The sequence below is a fragment of the Fragaria vesca genome, linkage group LG3 (assembly GCF_000184155.1).
Source record: "Fragaria vesca subsp. vesca linkage group LG3, FraVesHawaii_1.0, whole genome shotgun sequence".
NCBI lineage: Eukaryota > Viridiplantae > Streptophyta > Magnoliopsida > Rosales > Rosaceae > Fragaria > Fragaria vesca.
The window spans coordinates 13,138,019-13,159,095 of NC_020493.1; the positions used below are offsets into that span (position 1 = coordinate 13,138,019).

The 21,077-nt window shown below is 39.2% G+C and overlaps 3 protein-coding genes across 4 annotated transcripts; all 3 read left to right on the top strand.

Annotated features, from left to right (window-relative positions):
* The first annotated feature begins 3,324 nt into the window (after nucleotides 1-3,324).
* LOC101307975 (mitogen-activated protein kinase kinase kinase A-like) lies at nucleotides 3,325-4,823 on the top strand. The gene has a single exon (XM_004295724.1). The coding sequence runs from the start codon at nucleotides 3,357-3,359 to the stop codon at nucleotides 4,821-4,823; it is 1,467 nt and encodes a 488-aa protein (XP_004295772.1). The 5' UTR covers nucleotides 3,325-3,356.
* A 2,668-nt stretch (nucleotides 4,824-7,491) lies between these two features.
* LOC101308271 (clathrin heavy chain 1-like) lies at nucleotides 7,492-17,644 on the top strand. The gene is made up of 30 exons (XM_004295725.1): nucleotides 7,492-7,542; nucleotides 7,699-7,903; nucleotides 8,065-8,153; nucleotides 8,253-8,331; nucleotides 8,460-8,587; nucleotides 8,746-8,844; nucleotides 8,944-9,052; nucleotides 9,265-9,344; nucleotides 9,441-9,668; nucleotides 9,751-9,816; nucleotides 10,392-10,508; nucleotides 10,683-10,880; nucleotides 11,323-11,439; nucleotides 11,600-11,659; nucleotides 11,814-11,900; nucleotides 12,026-12,109; nucleotides 12,228-12,362; nucleotides 12,451-12,513; nucleotides 12,590-12,694; nucleotides 12,769-12,881; nucleotides 12,983-13,235; nucleotides 13,368-13,504; nucleotides 13,588-13,866; nucleotides 13,955-14,957; nucleotides 15,077-15,562; nucleotides 15,659-15,829; nucleotides 15,910-16,095; nucleotides 16,311-16,433; nucleotides 16,525-16,635; nucleotides 17,033-17,644. The coding sequence occupies exons 1-30, from the start codon at nucleotides 7,492-7,494 to the stop codon at nucleotides 17,186-17,188; spliced, it is 5,118 nt and encodes a 1,705-aa protein (XP_004295773.1). The 3' UTR covers nucleotides 17,189-17,644.
* Nucleotides 17,645-18,373: 729 nt separating this feature from the next.
* On the top strand, nucleotides 18,374-20,966 carry LOC101309516 (ran-binding protein 1 homolog c-like). 2 transcript variants are annotated; one of them, XM_004294253.1, is made up of 5 exons: nucleotides 18,374-18,672; nucleotides 18,791-18,942; nucleotides 19,049-19,174; nucleotides 19,932-19,985; nucleotides 20,170-20,966. In XM_004294253.1, the coding sequence occupies exons 1-5, from the start codon at nucleotides 18,524-18,526 to the stop codon at nucleotides 20,397-20,399; spliced, it is 711 nt and encodes a 236-aa protein (XP_004294301.1). In that variant the 5' UTR covers nucleotides 18,374-18,523; the 3' UTR covers nucleotides 20,400-20,966. The 2 variants fall into 2 exon arrangements, with proteins under 2 accessions (XP_004294301.1, XP_004294302.1); XM_004294254.1 differs by lacking the exon at nucleotides 19,932-19,985.
* The last annotated feature ends 111 nt before the right edge of the window (nucleotides 20,967-21,077 follow it).

The window sequence follows — 21,077 nt, forward strand, 5'->3', positions numbered from 1 at the left end:
ATGAAAAATCCCAAATGACATGTTGATGAACCAGCTCAATCTTCATAACTAACTCCCCCGATAATGTTGGGTAAACCATATGATTTGGTAAGATATACATACTAATCCAAATGTCACACATGTCTTCAACGTTAAGATATGGGACAACAATACGTGAAATACCAGAGCAAAATCCAATTCCAACTTCATTTCTACCATTGCACCACTCCAATCCACAACCTTTCGAGCCTTTTTCTCTTCGCCTTTTGAGCTTTTCTATTCGCCTTTCGAGCTTTTCTCTTTGCCTAAGCAAAGGCCATGCATATGTAATTGCTTACGACCTCACATCGATCTCTCTATTTTCTCTTGCGTGAAAAATTCCTCCAACCCAGAAAACCCTAGTTATTCGACACGCGGCAAGAACCCATAAGTCAATACTTATACCAAACCCAGAAACAAACCCTAACTATCGGACACGCGGCAAGAACCCACCAAGTCCAAGTGTCAAGAGATTAACATATGCTTAAGTAGCTTAACGATATTGATCACCACGAAACTTCTTCATGAGTCACCAAGAACATATATAGCATCTTCGAGTGTAATTTCATCTTCTAGCTAGCTCCAAAAAAGTGGACACCCAACTCCGTACGTAGAGTTTTCCATTGGTTAGTTTGAAGCTCAACCAAACTTGTGATCAGCCTAATTGAATATTTTAGTTAATTACAGTCCAAGCAGATTATGAAGCCTAATTATAATACTAGTCTGTTGTTTTGGACCTCACGACCTCTAAAGTAGAAGTTATTAGGACACATGTGAAGTGCCAAATCACCAAAATCTAGAATGTGTTTCATGTTGGCGTGTCCATGATCTCCCACAAGATTATGCTCATGCATGTATTAGTTGCACCAATAATCTCTCGGAGAGAATATTTGTGAATAAGATGACAAAATTTGGTCATAAACTTGTAAGAATGTCATATGTGATGTAGTTACATCTAACTGAAGTAAAAATACATAAACAATAACTATATTTACGATAATGACAACAAATTTGTTGTTAGATTTATAAACAAGTGTATCATATATATAAAGGTATCGTAAAATCTCTTTAATTTTATATAATTGATTCGACACCCCAATTATCTTTCAAAATATCTTAAAAGTCATGTCAACACTAAGTCATGCTTCAACCGGATGCTTCATGCTTATTTTTAAAACGTTCCTTATCACAACCAGCCATTTTCAACTCTCATGCAGCTAGCCTAATTAATATTATAATATTTCTGTCTGTTGTTTTGGACATCCTGATCGACTTGTAAATAATAAGTTAGGACATGTGAAGTGGCCAAAATCCAGAATGTGTTTCATGTTGGTGTGTGCCAATAATCTTCAAAGATACGAATATCTCATTTCTTCTTCTTCTTCTTCTTCTTCTTCTTCTCAACAATTTAAACTCGTGGTTCCCAATTTCTGCATATTTTAGTTCACCTTGGTTTTGTTATATATGTGATGGAGAAGAGTAACGACACGTCGCCTCTCTCTCTCTCTCTCTCACACACTAAAAAGGCCACCCACAAGCATAGTTGGCATATCCAGACGTCCAAGGCATCATCTTCTTCTTCTTCTTCTTCTTCGTTTTGGCGCCCGACGTGGACCAACCGTTTTGCTCCGCGCCATGCATGTGGGACCCTCTGAAAACAGTTAATCACCTTCTGCTGTGGCCATGACGCATGCATTGCGGTCACCGGGGCTCCTTCTTCAATTATATCTGGCAACCGATTTTCCACCGTTTGCTATCATTATCCACTGGCGCCGTCCTCATCAATTGGATCCCAACTCTCTTGGAGTTTTCCCCTTTTTTACTTCCCTTTCACGTTACAATCATTACCCTCAAGATCTTCCATCGATCGTCTTCTAATTCTATTAAGACCCAGCTACAAGCCTACAACATATAATGATTTCCAAACCAATATGATTTTTTCGTTTCTTTTACTGGTTTAAGCTACTCAATCTAAGACGCAGATGTATGTTTTAGACAAGAGAATGAAATATATATGACATGAGACAGTTTATATGGTATTTCTTGTTAATACTACTAAAACTATAATACGATGTTATCGAGTGTCGATATTGACCGTTATGACAATAACTTAAAAATGTAATCTAAGCAACTTTGCAGCTTATGTTTTAGCTAATATATGTAATTTGAGAATTCTTCGATCACCATTTTAATTTATGCCCAGTATCATTTGGTCTAGTGACATCAGTCTCCGCCCTGTAAATGAGAGGTCGTGAATTCGACTCATATGATACACTTGTTGTTTCATTTTCAGTTGTTTGTTTGATAAAAAAAAAACATTCGTCGATCACCACTTTAATTTCTTTTATCGGTGAGTTGTGACTTGGTTGGCTAGGTAGGCTAACCAACAACGTTGAAGTCATGAGTTCATACCTTATCGACGTATGTAGAGTGTGTGAGTTTATAATAAAAATAAAAAAAGAGTTTAAAGAAAATAATATATGTGACTCTTGTAATAACTGTCGATCTTAGACTAGTAAGGTTTCAATAGAGGTTGCTAGTGTCATTCTAATTTGGATAATGAAAACTGCGAATGTCCTATAGACTTTACCATCTGATATTTTTTTGGCATAAAAGAAAACTCAAAAATGCAACACCATCGTGGGCATGTTCGACGTTTCTTCATGAAAATGAAAAGCGCAACCGAATTCCTATTTCCTAATGACAAAAGTCGGTAGTTTCAAATTCCACTATGCTAATCAGTCTACGTACCCATTGGTGTTCATGGATCAATGATCCAGCAAGCTCATCTACATAAACAATTAACTAGTCTCTCCACCTTACTAAACAGCCAGCATGACTACAACAATATATATTAAAAAAAGAAAGGTCAACGAATTGAAGGGTATTGATCTTGTTAGCCACCAAACCCTAATATGCCTCTGTGTTGGTAGGGGCATTTCCCATTCTCAATTCTTTCGTCCACACAAGTCTTCCACTAGACAACTCTCGTCGCCACCTTTACAACCACATGTCCCTAAAATATTAACCCCCCAAAAATCAACGGCCCCGATCGGCCCCATCTCCCTGATCAGGATAAGGATAAAACCCAGTATCTTCCCTCCCCCAACTCTCCCTCCATTCTTTTCTTTTACTTACACAAAGAGGCAAGGCAACCTCTAACCGTGACGTCACCCGCGCCCCTTTTATCCATTTGGCAAAAAAAGAATTCCAGGTCATCACGACCCCAAACGATTCAACGCTTCGAACCTTCACGGTTCACACTCGTATAAATACCCGCCTTCTTCTTCTCCAAAATTCACTCATTTTTTTTCGTGATTTCAAAAACAGAAAAAAAAATGGAGAGGAATTCGAGTCAGTTCAGTCAATCCCACACGGCTTCCTGGATCAGAGGCAAGTGCGTAGGCCGCGGCGCGTTCGGGACGGTCAACATCGGAGTCAGCAAGTGCGACGGTGAAGTGTTCGCCGTGAAATCAGTCGACCTCGCCGCGTGTCTCCCCGGCCATGCGGAGGCGCTGGAGAACGAAATCCGGATTCTCCGGTCGCTGTCGTCACCCTACGTCGTGAAGTATCTCGACGACGATTTCACGGCGCCTTCGTGCCGGAACCTGCACATGGAGTATTTACCGGGCGGCACCGTTATGGACTCTGCTGCTGACATGGAGGAGAGTGTGGTGCAGTCGCGGACGTGGTGCGTGGTGTCGGCTCTGGAGTACGTACACTCCCGCGGGGTTGTTCACTGCGACGTGAAAGGGAGAAATGTTCTGGTGGGGCCCGTTCCGGGACAGGCGAAGTTATCAGACTTCGGTTCGGCCGTGGATTTGAATAAGGACGCGTGTAGGGGGAGGATTCTGCCACGTGGGAGCCCGCTGTGGATGGCGCCGGAGGTGATCAGCGGGGAGTATCAGGGGCCGGAGTCCGACGTGTGGTCGCTGGGGTGCACGGTGATCGAGATGGTCACGGGGAAGCCGGCGTGGGAGGACGAGGGGTTCGAGACGATGAGACGGATCGGGTTTTCGGGCGGGTTGCCGGAGTTTCCGACCCGGCTGTCCGAAACGGGTCGGGATTTTCTCGATAAGTGTCTGAGGAGGGACCCAAAGGAGCGGTGGAGCTGTGATCAGCTGCTGCGGCACCCGTTTCTGGCGTCGGTTGCGCCGAATGCTGCGGCGGATTCTTCGCCGCGGTGCGTGCTCGACTGGGTCAACTCGGAGTTCGAAGACGACGAAGACAGTTGTTCCATTCACGAGGTTTCCGCAAAGGAGCGGATTGGTAAATTGGCGACCAGCTCAGGGGCAGATTGGGAATTTCAAGAGGGTTGGACGGTGGTGCGGGGTTGCGGAGTAGAAGAAATGGAATCCGGCGCGTTTTCGCGGGAAGAGACGAGTTTGGGATATTCGGATTGCGAAGGGGCATTTTCGGGAAGTGAAAGTTGCGGTGGCGGTGAATTAGTGGAGTGGGCACGCAATGAGTGTGATACGGTTGGGCCAAGTGGTTGTTGGTATGGGCCGTCGGTGATGGAAGATTCGGCGGTGGGAGAGTGGAGCGTCGGCAAAAGAAGATCAAAGTCTTTATGTAATTTGTGTACAGACAGATTATTACTTTCATATTCTTTTGGGGTGGAAATGAATAAAGTACTGGGTTTTATGATGTGTTATATTGTTTTACCCTATGTTGTTTTTGCTTGGAGATATATAATAAAGTCGAAATATTATTTGATTTTTGGTGATGGGTGGGGACTCATAATTTTGTTTCTACTTTTGGTCCCAAAAGAGGATATCGTAGATAGCATTAAGCAAGTCTTGTAGCACTGAAATATCCTAAAATAGGTGTAACCAAAAAAAGAAATATCCTAAAATAGGGTATGAAGAATTTTGGTAGGTGTTGAAGATTTAGGGCGAAAGATATATGTGAAAGTGTTTGATGGAAACTAGCCAGTGTTTCTTGCACATGCACCAATTGGGTTCACAAGTTGGTTTGCAAGTGTGTTAGGACAAGTAATTAGTGTACAATTTGATCGTTCGATGAAAATATCTTTGAGGATAAGCATCAAGAAGACAAGAACTAAAAACAGTTAAAAACAGTGAGAGAAAGATGGGGAGGAAATAGAAGTCGTATATGACAAATTGAGACTTAGAGTTCATAACGTCTTGTTCTACTTTGTAATAAAAAATCATCTATCTGATGCTACAACAAAGGGTTATTGATTCGTACTGTTCTTATCATGGTCTTGGTAAAACCCCAGAAGCTCTGGGGAAGGTACTGATGAGTGATGACTCGATGTCATTTAATACCATTGGTAGAGCCGTGTAACTAAGTTTTGATTCAGATCCATCCTCTACGTACTATGCTATTGCTTCTTAATTTGGTATGTCGACTACAAGACTTTTGTTTTTGCCTTAACGAAAGAACTACACCTATAACCATTTTAAAAAGTGTTCTTTTTTTTAAAAAAAATAAAAAATAAAAAAATAGTAAGGACATATGGTCTTGTATTAAGTAAAGTAGAAGATTACATGTACATAACTTGCCCTCGAATGGACACATAAGAATCAAGCCACACAAAGTACCGTAAAGTAACATAATGCAATCACCATGTGACGAAACTCAAGAAAACACCAGATTCAACATAAGACCACCCTATGCATATGTACTGTCTCACGTTCCACATTAACAGATTAAAAACCTAAAAAGTTAGATTAAAAACTTAAAATAGATTAGGCCCAACCCAAGTCAGGCCCAGTCCTATAACCAGCACCATGGAGGCCCAATGAAGACCTAGCACCCACCGACCACCACGCACCCCAACCCCATCAACCGCTTGAAACCCGTCGTCATTTGCATCACCACCTCGATCTAGACGAGCAGGGAAGGAGACACTTGTCACCACTAACCGAAATCGAGCCAGTGATCATAGCCACCGTCGAACAAGATAACGAATCCAACGACCAAACAGACAACCGTTGAAGGCTCAGCCGAGCTCGACAATGTCATCTTCCACTGATTGACCCAAAATATCAGACTTCACCCACCCTCACACTGGCTAAAGAGACGCACCGGTACGCCTTGACCTCACACCTAACCTCAAGAGGTAGTTAAACCCTATCCGACGATGGCGTAAAAGCATGCCTAGACTTCTCTTAGACTCATACTCAAGCTCTCTCCTCTAAGGCGACTCAAAACGTGAAAAAAACTAACATTGTGGCGATTTTGATTTTTGCTTTCATATAATACATGACTTATAAAGAAACTATTTTAAGTTGCTATGATTGTATTTGTTGATCCGAGTTATGCTGGATTTGACAAGGTTCAAACTTAATCTTTGTGACGTCAGCTGTTAATGTAACTTTTGTCTACTTTGATCACATTAGCAGTTGCAACATACTTACTAATAACATTAATCCATCGAGTCTCTATGTGATATTTTGTGTTTAATTTTTACCTCAAATGTTCGACATGTAGCTTCTCAGTTATTTATAGAGAGGAAAGAGGTGGGAGAAAAATTCAGATTATGGGGTAATTTTTATTTATTTTATCATAGTTTATCTTGTAACCTATTTTAATAGATAGTTTAGTACATTCAATAAGTATATAGTGTTTACTTTTTTTTAGTATAGTTATAGCACTTTTGTGCACTCTAGATGTCTCTAGTGCATCTGGTGCAGTTCTAATTGAGGATCTATGCTACCTCTATGTATTTGACCGGATAATGAGTATGTCTATTTCTATTTATCAATGTGAATACTACCATTATATATCTTCTTATCTTCCTATGCCCTTAAAAGATAACAGAGAGGTATATAATGACCTATTTTGACTTGTGATCAATATTCTATTTCGCCCCATTAACTTGATTAAAAAAAAACAAAAAAAAGAGTTATGCTTGATTAATATCACAAAATTATCACTGATCAATGGTTCGGCTGCTATACATATATGTATGACATATACATATCTGTATGACATACATAAAGCCGTGAGCCATCCGATAGTTTAACAATTTAAAATTTAAGATGATCGGACGGCTCACGGCTTGATATATACTATACACATATGAAACAGAATTTAGAAATTATTATAGTAACACCACCGACCACCCGATCTAGTAAACCGGGTAAAGACAAAGAGGAGGTCAACCTTAGCCCAAAGTTCTCTTAAAAAAGGCCCAACTCCTCCGCTAAAGGCTAAATGCCAACAGCAGTAGGGACCCATATGCAAAAAAGTTCCTTAAACGGCCCATGCAAACCATCATCACTCTCATTCTCATCATCATTTTCGTTTTGCGTAAAGGAGACCGAAAACTTGGTAGTCCCTCAAAATCCCACACTGATCTTCCAACAGCAAAAAAAATAGACCCACCCTCTCATTCTCCTCTCCTCTCTTCTATAGTAGTTGGTTAGATCTGCACTCTCTCCTCCTCTCCCAGGTTGGCCATTCGGGTCGGTCCCTCCCCTCCGAAGCCCCGATCCAGGCGCCATGGCCTCCGCCGCTGCCAACGCCCCCATGACCATGAAAGAGCAGCTCACGGTAACTCTCCTCCGCCTCCATTTCTCATCTCAGCCCTAATTTGTGATCTGATTTCGATCCGTTGCGTTTCGGAATTGTTTCTATTTTTGGATTGAGCAATGTGTTTTGGAGTGATTCGAGTGTGATTGATTTTGATTTTTTTGATTTTGTGTGTAGCTGCCGAGTATTGGTATAAATCCGCAGTTCATTACGTTTACGCATGTGACGATGGAATCGGATAAGTACATTTGCGTCAGGGAGACCTCGCCGCAGAACAGCGTGGTCATCATTGACATGAGCATGCCTATGCAGCCGTTGCGGCGACCTATTACTGCCGATTCGGCTCTGATGAATCCGAATTCCAGGATTCTCGCTCTCAAAGGTATGATCACTCGGTCTTTTGTTCGTCGGAAATGATTGATTATTTTGCATTGTGTTAAGCGTGATTGTAATGCATTTGTGTAGAATATAAATGGAAATGATCTGTGTTGGTTTATTTTGTTTATGATTTGTTACTGATCAATGACGGTGTACAATTTGTAGCTCAAGTGCAAGGAACTACTCAGGACCATTTACAGATATTTAATATTGAGCTGAAAACGAAGATGAAATCACATCAGATGCCTGAGCAGGTGATGATCTTGCTCCACTATTGGGAATTCAGAAATGTTGAATATGATTCTAGCTATCTGGTTGATTTTATTAATTTTTTTTTCCTTTGTTATTTTTAGATTGTGTTTTGGAAGTGGGTCACTCCTAAGATGCTGGGGATGGTCACAGTGACCTCAGTATATCATTGGTTAATTGAAGGTAAGACGTATTTACATTGATTGAATTTGTCTATATGTGTGTGTGTGTTTTTCCTGCTTCTCATTGTTAGCTCATCTTTCCATGTATGAATGTTATTCTAATTCGGTGTCAATGTATCATATTATTAGGGGATTCTGAGCCAACAAAGGTGTTTGAGCGTACAGCTAATTTAGCAAATAATCAAATTATCAACTACCGTTGCGATCCCTCTGAAAAGTGGTTGGTCTTAATTGGAATTGCACCTGGTTCTTCTGAGGTTAGTGTTTGATAATTTGTTGAAGTTTCTTTAATCAGGTCAATGGATTCCCAAATTTATTATTATTTTATCTAAAATTAGCGGTTTTGATACCGGTTAACCAGGTTTTATTTCAGCTTTGACAATTAACACTGCTTTTTACCAAAAACTAATTGTAGAGGCCACAACTGGTTAAAGGAAACATGCAGCTTTTCTCTGTGGAGCAGCAACGTAGTCAGGCTCTTGAAGCACATGCTGCATCATTTGCCACAATTAAAGTGCGGTTCTTTTACTCCTACCCATTTACTCTTGAGATTTAGTAATACAGTTACTGCTGTTCTGTTTCAAATTCTTACTGATATATATTTTGAATATAGGTTGCAGGGAACGAGAACCCTTCAACTCTTATATGCTTTGCTGCAAAGTCCTCTAACGCCGGACAAGTTACATCAAAGTTGCATGTTATTGAGCTTGGTGCCCAGCCAGGTTCAGTGGTTATTCATTTGCATCTCTTTTGAATATATGAGAATGTGCATACACCGACCCCATGTATTAGCTTTTATTTTCTAGTAGCATGATGAAAAGGTTCCCTCAGTTCATGGAATTCCTAAGCTTTCTCAAAGCTTATTAATCTGTTACATGCTATTTTTACTTGAGGATTCACATTTGGAACTGATCTACTGTAAATGGTTCATCAGGAAAACCATCATATACTAAGAAGCAAGCAGATCTCTTCTTCCCTCCGGATTTCGCTGATGACTTTCCTGTGTCAATGCAGGTCTTGATATAGTTGCTCATTTCCTTAATTTGTCCTGTACACATTCAGTATCAGTACTAATTACAATACTTCCTTTTTTTCATTTTGGAATTTCAGATATCAGAGAAGTATGGGTTGATATATGTAATCACAAAGCTTGGACTTCTGTTTGTATATGACCTAGAGACAGCAACTGCAGTTTATAGAAATCGAATCAGTCCGGATCCTATATTTTTGACTGCTGAAGCTTCATCTGTTGGGGGCTTTTATGCAGTCAATAGGCGTGGTCAGGTGTTACTTGCTTCTGTAAATGAACAAACAATTGTACCTTTTGTTAGTGGTCAGGTATGCTTTTGAATCAATTTGTACTGTTGGCTACTGGAAAATTGAAAAGATTCTGGTTAAATTGTTGTTTGGTGATTTACAGTTAAACAATTTGGGACTCGCAGTTAGTCTTGCCAGAAGAGGAAATCTTCCCGGTGCTGAAGACTTGGTAAGATTGCAGTTAATTTACTATATATATAGAGCAATTTAATCTTCAATAAATGTGGTCAATACTTTTATGTGATGCTAAGCAAGGAAGGAGAGACAGAGAGGTTGCTTACTATTTTTACTAACAAACAGAAACAATTTTTGTCCACTCCATTATTGTTTTCCTAGATAAAATGGAATTTCACCTCGAAGACTTGCATATGTCATAGTCTATTAGATAGAGAATGGTTTTCTGTTTACTTCTAGAAAATCTAATTAAAAAATTCCTTGGCAATTTCTACATTTAAAATGGGAATGCAACAAGTATGCGCTATCTCTTTACCCTTATGCTGTGATAGTGAGAGTGACCTGTAGAAACTCGATCCTTTTTTTTTTTCTTTCGAAAACCTTTTCCTGGCAACTTCATTAGTGAAATATCTAACTTAAAGTGTTTTAGGTGGTTATCGTTACTTTTTTGCCCTTCAAGAGATCAATATTATTAATCACAAAAGACATTAGATTTTGTGGACTAGGAGTCACATCTCATAAGTGCATTTGGTGATAACTTATACTACATTGTGTGGCCCTCTTGCTCAGGTTGTCCAGCGATTCCAAGAATTGTTCTCTCAGACGAAATATAAGGAGGCTGCAGAGCTTGCTGCAGATTCTCCAATGGGAGTACTTCGTACACCTGAAACTGTTACTAAATTTCAGGTACAGTGTCTTAGTATTGCTTTTTATATTCATATATTCCTTCTGTGAGATCATCTGCATCTTCATGTATCTCCTTTAGATGACATTTTCGAACATTTTTCTTCATTTACAAGATGTGCAATCTTTGTAGCATGAACTAGTTTGCTCATGTTGTTAATCTAATTTTTGTTACAGAGTGTTCCTGTGCAAGCTGGGCAAACACCACCGTTGTTGCAGTACTTTGGAACTTTGTTAACTAAAGGGAAACTCAACGCGTTTGAATCATTGGAACTGTCACGTTTGGTTGTAAATCAAAACAAGAAAAATCTATTGGAGAATTGGCTAGCAGAGGACAAGCTTGAATGTAGTGAAGAGCTAGGAGATCTTGTGAAGGTCTGATATGAAACTTGAAAATTTGGAAATGATCATATAGTCCGTACAGAGTTTAGGTTCAATACTCGATAATATATCTGAACTGGGTTTTAATTTGTTTACTTCTTGGGAGAAATAGATAAATTTGTGCTCTGCTCTTCTGAGCTCAATTTTTTAAATTCATAACATGATTTGCATAGTAAAGAAAGAAGCACTTTGACAATGGGGTTTGAGTTGGCGCTTTGAGATCAATGAAGGTCTATAAATGATCCTGCTGCAAGTAAAGAACTTAGAGTTCACTAACTGGTATACCTGAAATGAGTTAAAATGTGTAACATATCAACACAAATCATGTTAGACAGTATTCAACAATTGCCCATTTGAGTTTGTTCAGCATCCAATATTATTGTACTATAGTATTTTTTGTTGGTAAATCTAATGTAAAACATATTTTCCTGTGCAGACAGTGGATAATGACCTTGCTTTGAAAATATACATCAAAGCCAGGGCAACTCCAAAAGTTGTTGCAGCCTTTGCTGAGAGAAGGGAATTTGACAAGATTTTAGTATACTCAAAACAGGTTACATAGATTTGCTTTTCTTTGAAAGACGCTAGGATATGACATACATTTATTGTTGAGCCACTTTTACTACAATGATCGTAATAATTGTAATATCTTGACAATGATATATTGGCTCTTACTGATGTATTTTACCATTACGATTTTTTCATTATCACAGGTTGGATATACACCTGATTATATGTTCCTTCTGCAAACAATTTTGCGGACAGATGCCCAGGTATGTGCATTCTACTAGAACAATTTTCATGTAGTTTTTTTCTTGCGCATTAGTTTTGTTACTGTGTGAGCTCATAGCTAATATCTTCTTGAAAATGGTATGCGTTAATGTAACATATCTGGTATTGATACAACTACAACTATCTTGATGGCAGGGGGCTGTCAATTTTGCTCTAATGATGTCTCAAATGGAGGGAGGTTGCCCTATTGACTACAATACCATTACTGATCTGTTCCTTCAGGTTTGACTTTATAAATACTTTCTTGTCCTCTTAACATTTTCGGTCTATCTATTCTCACTTTACATTTGAAACGAAAAGTATGATTTATTCCGGGATTTATTGTGGGTGTTTTTCTTGTTTTTCAGAGGAATCTCATTCGCGAGGCAACGGCCTTTTTGTTGGATGTGCTGAAGCCGAATCTACCCGAGCATGGCTTCCTTCAGACAAAGGTTCTCATATTTTTTCCCCTTTCTTAAACTTCAAATTTTGCTTGTTTTGTTTACAAATGCATCTACAATTTTTTTTTTGTCTATTCATTTATATATCAGCTACATGTACTTTGTTCAGGTTTTGGAAATCAATCTTGTGACTTTTCCTAATGTTGCGGATGCTATATTGGCCAACGGTATGTTCAGTCATTATGACCGCCCCCGCGTTGGTCAACTCTGTGAAAAAGCTGGTTTGTATTTGCGTGCCTTACAGGTATGGTACTTGTTGAATTCTGATCAAATAGATTCCATAGTAGATATGATAAATATTCCGTGGACTAAAGAGTATGTCTGTTCTGCAGCATTATACCGAGTTGCCTGATATTAAACGAGTCATTGTGAACACACATGCAATTGATCCTCAGGTAGGCACTTAAATGTCCATATAACTTTGACCTATGTGAAGACCGTATAGTTTATTAACTACAAAATTCATTGTAGGCTCTTGTTGAGTTCTTCGGGACTCTTTCCATAGAATGGGCTCTCGAGTGCATGAAAGATCTTCTACTGGTCAATCTTAGGGGCAATCTTCAGATTATTGTGCAGGTAATTAGTTCATTTGACCAGCTGTTGCTCTTCATAGTTTATAATATTGATCTTAACTGACTATCTTTGTGCAGACTGCCAAAGAGTATTCCGAGCAACTGGGTGTAGATAAATGTATAAAGTTGTTTGAGCAGTTCAAGTCCTATGAGGGGTTGTACTTTTTCTTAGGCTCATACTTGAGCTCCAGGTATCTATTTCTTATTAGTGTAAAGTGAAAACTTTTGCTGAATGAGGGTTATGAATGCATTGTTCTCTTCTCTCTCTCATTTATTCATTATTTCTGGACAGTGAGGATCCTGATATCCACTTTAAGTATATTGAAGCAGCTGCAAAAACTGGACAGATTAAGGAGGTGGAGCGAGTGACTCGTGAATCTAACTTTTATGATGCCGAGAAGGCTAAGAACTTTCTAATGGAAGCCAAGCTTCCAGATGCGCGTCCTCTAATTAATGTCTGTGATCGTTTTGGCTTTGTTCCTGATCTCACTCATTACCTATATACGAACAATATGCTCCGTTACATTGAAGGTTATGTCCAAAAGGTAATCATACTTTTGAGGCTTTATATCCATTTTTTTTCTTCAAATTTAGGCTTCCCTCCTGTTAAAATTTTATGCTGGCATGTTTTGGTGAACTTGAACAGTAAGCATGATTACTCTTCTATGACTTGATAGGTCAATCCGGGAAATGCTCCTTTAGTTGTTGGGCAGCTTTTGGATGATGAATGCCCTGAAGATTTCATCAAAGGTCTTATTCTATCAGTTCGTTCTCTTCTACCAGTTGAACCCCTTGTTGATGAATGTGAAAAGAGGTGAAGTTTTCTTTTCTTGGACCTCTCTTGCCTTCATGATCAAATAATATAAAATCAATTCTTATTCTTATTTTAATTTGCAGGAATCGTCTTCGCCTGCTCACTCAGTTCTTGGAGCATCTTGTGAGCGAAGGAAGCCAAGATGTACATGTTCATAATGCTCTTGGTAAAATCATCATAGATAGTGGCAACAATCCGGAGCATTTTCTCACAACTAACCCATATTATGATTCCCGCGTTGTGGGTAAATATTGTGAAAAAAGAGATCCGACCCTTGCTGTTGTTGCTTACCGTAGAGGGCAATGTGATGATGAACTTGTTAATGTAACAAATAAGAATTCATTGTTCAAACTCCAGGCCAGGTGTGTGCATCTGTTTGATACTAGGATGTTGGATTATGAATTTCCAGTGTGGTTTTCTAATGCTATTGTTTTGATATATGTGTGTCAGATATGTTGTGGAAAGAATGGATGATGACCTCTGGGCTAAGGTCCTTGATCCTGAAAATGAGTATAGAAGGCAGCTCATTGATCAAGTTGTCTCAACTGCTTTGCCTGAAAGCAAGAGCCCTGAGCAAGTTTCAGCAACTGTTAAAGCGTTTATGACCGCAGACCTTCCACATGAGTTGATTGAGCTTCTTGAAAAGATAGTGCTCCAGAATTCAGCTTTTAGTGGAAACTTCAATCTACAGAATCTTTTAATCTTGACTGCAATCAAGGCTGATCCGTCCAGAGTCATGGATTATATCAATCGATTAGACAACTTTGATGGACCTGCTGTTGGAGTAATGGCTATTGAAGCCCAACTCTATGAGGAAGCTTTTGCAATCTTCAAGAAGTTCAATTTGAATGTTGATGCTGTCAATGTTCTGTTGGATAACATTCACAGCATTGACCGTGCGGTAGAGTTTGCATTCAGGGTTGAAGAAGATGCTGTTTGGAGCCAGGTTGCCAAGGCCCAATTACGAGAGGGGCTTGTGAGTGATGCTATTGAGTCATTCATTCGTGCTGATGATGCCACCCAGTTTTTGGATGTCATACGTGCTGCTCAGGATGCAGATGTGTATCATGACTTGGTAAGGTACCTTCTGATGGTTAGGCAGAAGGCGAAAGAGCCCAAGGTAGACAGTGAACTCATTTATGCATATGCTAAGATTGATCGACTCGGTGATATTGAAGAGTTCATTCTTATGCCAAATGTTGCTAATCTCCCAAATGTTGGGGATCGCCTGTATGATGAAGAACTATATGAAGCAGCCAAGATCATATTTGCATTTATTTCTAACTGGGCCAAGCTGGCGTGTACTCTAGTGAAGCTCAAGCAGTTTCAAGGTGCTGTTGATGCTGCCCGGAAAGCTAACAGCTCAAAAACTTGGAAGGAAGTTTGCTTTGCATGTGTTGATGCTGAGGAATTCCGGTTGGCTCAAATTTGTGGACTCAACATCATCATCCAGGTACGATTCTTGTATTCTGTACTATCTATTTTACTTTGCTAGGCTTCATAAACTTTTATCTGATTCTTTTGTTTATAAGATAATTGTAGCAACGTATTTAATTTCATGTTCTGTTTCAGGTGGATGATTTGGAAGAAGTCAGTGAGTTTTACCAGAACAGGGGGTGCTTTAATGAACTCATTAGTCTCATGGAGAGTGGACTAGGATTGGAACGTGCACATATGGGCATCTTTACTGAGTTGGGAGTTCTATATGCGAGATACCGTCCTGAGAAGCTCATGGAGCACATTAAACTGTTTTCTACTCGTCTCAACATTCCCAAACTTATACGAGCTTGTGATGAACAGCAGCACTGGAAGGAATTAACATACTTATATATACAATATGATGAATTTGATAATGCTGCAACCACCATAATGAACCACTCCCCAGAAGCATGGGAACACATGCAATTCAAGGATGTGATAGTCAAAGTTGCAAGTGTTGAGCTTTACTATAGGGCTGTGCACTTTTATTTGGAAGAACATCCTGATATTATCAATGATGTTCTAAATGTGCTTGCACTTCGTGTGGACCATACCCGAGTGGTGGATATAATGCGAAAGGTTTGCTTCTAACTTACCATGCTATTAGTATTATTTTTTTGCTGTAACATTTCTCTTGTGTAAGGGATTTTACATTTTCAATGGTTTGGGTTTCAGGCTGGTCACATCCGTCTGGTAAAGCCATACATGGTTGCAGTCCAGAGCAACAATGTAACAGCTGTAAATGAAGCTCTAAATGAAATATATGTTGAGGAGGAAGACTATGACAGACTTCGTGAATCTATTGATTTGCATGATAGCTTTGATCAGATAGGTCTTGCACAAAAGGTGAGGTTGAAGGTTCTCATTAATTAAAATTCTTTTGCTTGGAACCTGTATTTATTATTGTTAATGATGTAACTGAGCAGCTTGAGAAACATGAGCTTCTTGAGATTAGACGTGTTGCTGCATACATTTATAAGAAAGCTGGAAGATGGAAGCAATCCATTGCATTGTCAAAGAAGGACAAACATTACAAAGACGCAATGGAGACGTGCTCACAGTCTGGTGATCATGATCTTTCCGAGGAATTGCTTGTCTATTTCATCGAGCAGGTCTGTGTTCTTTGTATGCATGAGCTAAAGAGAGCTCATACATGTCAAATAAAGCAAGTAGATGTCTGCTTAAAATTCACAGTTTTATTTTTTTCTTTTCTCTTCACTCCCCACAATTTAAAGGGAAGGGATTCACTCCATGCTTCCCAATTCTATTTGCAAGAATTGTGCTAGAAGCGGTTTTGTAATCATCTTCTTATCTGATGTGATTGTAGGGAAAGAAAGAATGTTTTGCATCGTGTCTCTTTGTTTGTTATGATTTAATCCGGCCAGACGTTGCTCTTGAGCTGGCATGGATGAACAATATAATCGATTTTGCCTTCCCATACATCCTACAGGTAACGTTTTATTTTATTTTTAATTTCTGGTTTCATTGTGCATTGATTATTTTGTCAATGGTCCCTCACTTATCCTGCTCTCCTCTCTCAGTTTATGCGTGAGTACACAGGCAAGGTTGATGAACTTATCAAAGACAAAATTGAGTCTCAAAAAGAGGTGAAAGCCAAAGAGCAAGAGGAGAAGGAATTGGTTGCGAAGCAGGTATTGCCTTATTCTTTTGTTATTAATGGCCTTTATCATACATTTGTTATCTCCAAGAACTATATTTCGTCTTCAAGACTGCTTGGTTTATAGTAGGCATCATTTTTATATATAACTTGTATTCGAGCTCTTATCTTGACAAACACACACAAATATATAAAGTACCATACAAGAGTGGTTTGGTTTCTTGCTTTTACCTGTGCAACTTTGCATGCTCAAAAGCCACTATGCAAGTGTCAACATAAATGCAACAATGGTTTCTTAGTCTAATTCAATTCACATTTAGTAAATTTTGTGGAATATTGACTTCCAGTCTGTTTATTTACATTCTTTCCTTATAGACTAAACAGCTGAACTATTAGAAATGAAAAGAAATTAACTCGTATGTAATCTGCAGAACATGTATGCTCAGTTGCTGCCTGCTTTGCCTGCACCTCCGGGTATGGGTGGAGGTTTTGCTCCACCTCCAATGCCACCAATGCCACAGATGGGTGGGATGGGGATGCCTCCCATGCCTCCTTTTGGGATGCCACAAATGGGCCCTTCCTATTAATATCTGCAACATTGAAGTTTTGTGACTGTTCTAACAGCTTCTACCGGGTGAAGCTACCAGAGATTTGATTCTACATTGTCACATGGCTGACTGATGAAATGGAGGGTGAAGTGAAATATTCTCCCACTTTCCTGGCAGAGCATCTTCTAACAGAGAATTATCATTTTCTTTCTGAAACTTTTTTGTCACAATATCAAATTCTTTTCAGTCGGCTGTCAAGTCTGAGCTGAGTAGGGCGTTGTTCGAGTTGTCTCTGTTTCCCCCAGGATGGCCAAGGAGCCTGCTCTTGCTAATGTCTTGGCTTCTGACTACTTAACTACTTGTATAGGTTCATTTTTGAAACTTAATTTCAGTAGTATGAAATATTTAGTGAAATTATGTACAAACGTCTTCCCTTTGATATGAAACCAATGGCGCTAGTTTACTAAATTATCAGAGTTTATCCTTCAGCATCTTCAAAAATCTTGTTGCTTATCATCTATCCATCCTCTTTGATCGTCATTCATGGGGTAAATAATATGCAAATGCGGTGAGTTATTGTGATGGCTATAAGCCTCATAACTATATATTTGTATTTTCAGAAGCACATTTTTTCCATCAGGAATTTGCACAATCAAATTAAAAGTTCACCTGAGAATTAGAGCATTAGATGATAGTGGGTGCTTTACCTTTCCTTCATCAGCATTTGTAAGTATGGATAATGGATGGATGGGTCAACAAAAATTTGAATGTAAATTTAAAAGAATAGCCAACTAGAGCATTTTATGGAGCTATTGGAGTGAAAGGTTTCATTATTTGATTGTTTTAAGGTGAGCCAAAAAATGTTTGGTCCCTTTAACAGCTTCGTGAACCAAATTTGTGTTCAAGAGATCCTAACTTGACACTCGATCACTAGGCCACTTATAACGGTCAGATGTCACGTTACATAATGAACGACGAGCAAAAGTATGAGTCACAACATTTAGTTGATTTCTTATTTATTAGTTACGGGTTTTTTATTAAATTTGAACGAGAGCTCAATTAAAAACGCTGTAAGTTTTTCTGACATAATAGTTTCCTAATTGTAATTAAATTGCAAAATTATTATTATTAAAAAAATAAAAAAAATATAGAAAATAACTTGAGTGTTATTTGTCCAAAGAACTAGGGTTTTTATTTGGTTATTGGGGGTTTTCAATTTTTTTTGGCCGTAAACTTTACGCTGGCTCACCTCACTCGAATATAAAAACCGTGAAACCCTCATACCCTGCTTCACATTTTCCCTTCTAATTCTCTCTGTCGCACACCCTTCTCTTCGCTTCTACTACTCTCCTCACTACTCTCTCTACTCCTACCATGTCTTCCGCCGACGCCGAGCACCGAGAAGAAGAGGAGCCCCTCGCCGGAGATGACGAGGACACCGGGGCCCAGGTCGCTCCGATCGTCAGGCTCGAGGAGGTCGCCGTCTCCACCGGCGAAGAGAACGAAGATGCTATCCTCGATCTGTACGTTTTTGCTTTCTCCGATTCGTTTCGCGTTTGAATTCCTAGGGTTTTTGAAGGTTTTGGTAAACCTAGGGTTTGGAGTTTGATCGGATCTGTGTTTTTAATCTGTGTTTTGTAGGAAAGCTAAGCTGTACCGATTCGATAAGGATGGGAATCAGTGGAAGGAGCGAGGCGCCGGGACTGTGAAGCTTCTGAAGCACAAGGAGTCCAGCAAGGTTCGCCTTGTTATGCGACAGTCTAAAACCCTAAAGATCTGCGCTAATCATCTCGGTTAGTTTCGCTTGGATTTTGTATAGAAAAAAACGAAGTATTTTGGGTTTAGGTTTTCGATTATTCGGTGTTTTATTTTGATGTGCTTTGCTGTTGTTGGTTGCAGTGCTGCCTAAGATGACAGTCCAGGAGCACGCCGGGAATGAGAAGTCGTGTGTGTGGCATGCCACTGACTTTGCTGATGGTGAATTGAAGGAAGAGCTTTTCTGCATTAGATTCGCTTCCATTGAGAGTGAGTTTCGTTTGATCTGCTTTAACTTATGTTACTGATTTTGCTCCCTGAAGTTGCTATTGGGATGCTAGACTGTTTGATGTTGTGATGCATAACTTTAATTATCATGAATCAAGTTACTGAGACATAGATCATATGATAAAATTCACAGCATTTACTGCATTGAGATACTGTGTGCTTACACGATGATAGATTAGTTTCTAATGTGGAAATTTACCGGTTCCAAAATAGGTCACTGGTCTAGATTCTGATGTTGCACAGATCAAGTGTTTTTAAAGGTGGTATCCGGCCAAAATAAGTTGGATTTGATAAGTTGCTTTGAGTTTATACATGTCCCGTTGATGCAAGTCTACATAATTGGGTTGTCTTATTGTCACTCTGCTCTTTGGTCAGTATCTATAGATTGTTGTTGGCAGGAAAATACTATGTTCAATTTTTTGCTACATATTGATTCTTAAACCTTAATGTGGCCTTTAGCTAGAGCATTATTTGCTGAGTATTCTTAATTTTCTATATACACACAACCTTATCTCTGGGGACTTCTGGTTTAAGTTTTAAATGTTATTACATGTTGTATTGTTTGCTTGTTATTGGAGGAGTCAATAACCGTAATACTATACTGATGATAAATGATAGTTCATGCGCCGTACAGTTGTGGTAGTTTGAGTAATTCATCATCTTTGAGACGCTAGAACAGTTCATATAGTCTTTTACATCTGGTGGCAGCATTCCTAAAATATAACATGACTTCCTTCAGATTTTTCAGAATGCAGATCCTGCTATAAGCCTCTCTCCTACGCTAATGTTATAGGTTTTTGTATAGACCTCCGACATTTTAGTTTCATTCCAGCATTATAACTATTGGGAAAAACTGTTTGCTTCAACAATGTTTAGTTAGGTTATCCTAAAAACAGTTCTATTGGTTTACAATTTTCATCTACATGGTGTTTGTGCATTTTGTTGATGATGTGCGGCTGTTCCTTTCCTTTTAACAGATAACAGGTTGTTCATGGAAAAGTTCCAGGAAGTGGCTGAGTCCCAAGAGCCTGAAGGAGAAAGTGAAGATGCTAATGCAGCTGCTGGGCTTCTCGAGACTTTGAAAGTTGAGGAGAAAGAAACCACGGCCGAAAAGAAAGATGAGGAAGCCGCTCCTGCTGCAGTCAAGGAGGAGGAGAAGGACATTAAGAGTGATAAGGCTGCTGAAGAATCTTTGTCCTCAACTTGAATATAGGTGTTTTGTGATATCCATATATATACTTGAGATCCTGATGAGGTTAGTTTGGCTGGCTCTTGTTTCGCGTCAAGTCTTGGGATAATTCAAGGTGGTGGTGAAGTTGTTGGGTCATTGTTTATGGGCTCAACAATGTGTGTCTTTTCAGAGTCTGGTTTGTTGTCAAGAGTCTCTCCCTAGAGTTTTCCCATATTGGGAGTAAGTTGCAGGACAGCAAAAATTACTTGTTATTTATAAACAGAGGTGCTTTTGTTTGGATATAAATTTCTTGATTTGTTCATGGTCTTCGGTTAGTTTTATTGCAATGAATCACATGTTGCATCTGCCAGAACAAAGTTGTTTTTTCTGGCAGAAGCACTTAAGTTATATTTTGTGTTGAACCTCAGGGTGGTGATGAAGGTCCTGGTTTTCTTGATATCCTAATGTGCTTTTTATCCCTTGATAGTTGCCTCATGTAGGCCTTAGGTGGTTCTTTTAGTTATGATGTAGCCTCAAATTGAGAAAATGTGGTTCCTGTGGTGGTTGTTTTAGTTAAAACATTATACAGCATGGTTTTTAGAGACCTTATTTTCTCTTTTCATTTATAGAAAACATGCTCAAAACTTTAATTACAAAGGCGAGTGTAATACATGGGATAAGCAATTGAAAAGACAAGCAAGTGAAAAGACGAAA

Excerpts from the sequence above, each read along its gene's own strand:
- LOC101307975 (XM_004295724.1), top strand. The coding sequence starts at position 3,357 with ATGGAGAGGAATTCGAGTCAGTTCAGTCAATCCCACACGGCTTCCTGG.
- LOC101309516 (XM_004294253.1), top strand. The coding sequence starts at position 18,524 with ATGTCTTCCGCCGACGCCGAGCACCGAGAAGAAGAGGAGCCCCTCGCC. Across the intron at positions 18,673-18,790 it reads GAAGATGCTATCCTCGATCT|GAAAGCTAAGCTGTACCGAT; the intron begins GTACGTTTTTGC and ends TGTGTTTTGTAG. Across the intron at positions 18,943-19,048 it reads GATCTGCGCTAATCATCTCG|TGCTGCCTAAGATGACAGTC; the intron begins GTTAGTTTCGCT and ends TGTTGGTTGCAG.
- LOC101308271 (XM_004295725.1), top strand. The coding sequence starts at position 7,492 with ATGGCCTCCGCCGCTGCCAACGCCCCCATGACCATGAAAGAGCAGCTC. Across the intron at positions 10,509-10,682 it reads AAACTGTTACTAAATTTCAG|AGTGTTCCTGTGCAAGCTGG; the intron begins GTACAGTGTCTT and ends TTTTTGTTACAG. Across the intron at positions 12,514-12,589 it reads CACATGCAATTGATCCTCAG|GCTCTTGTTGAGTTCTTCGG; the intron begins GTAGGCACTTAA and ends AATTCATTGTAG.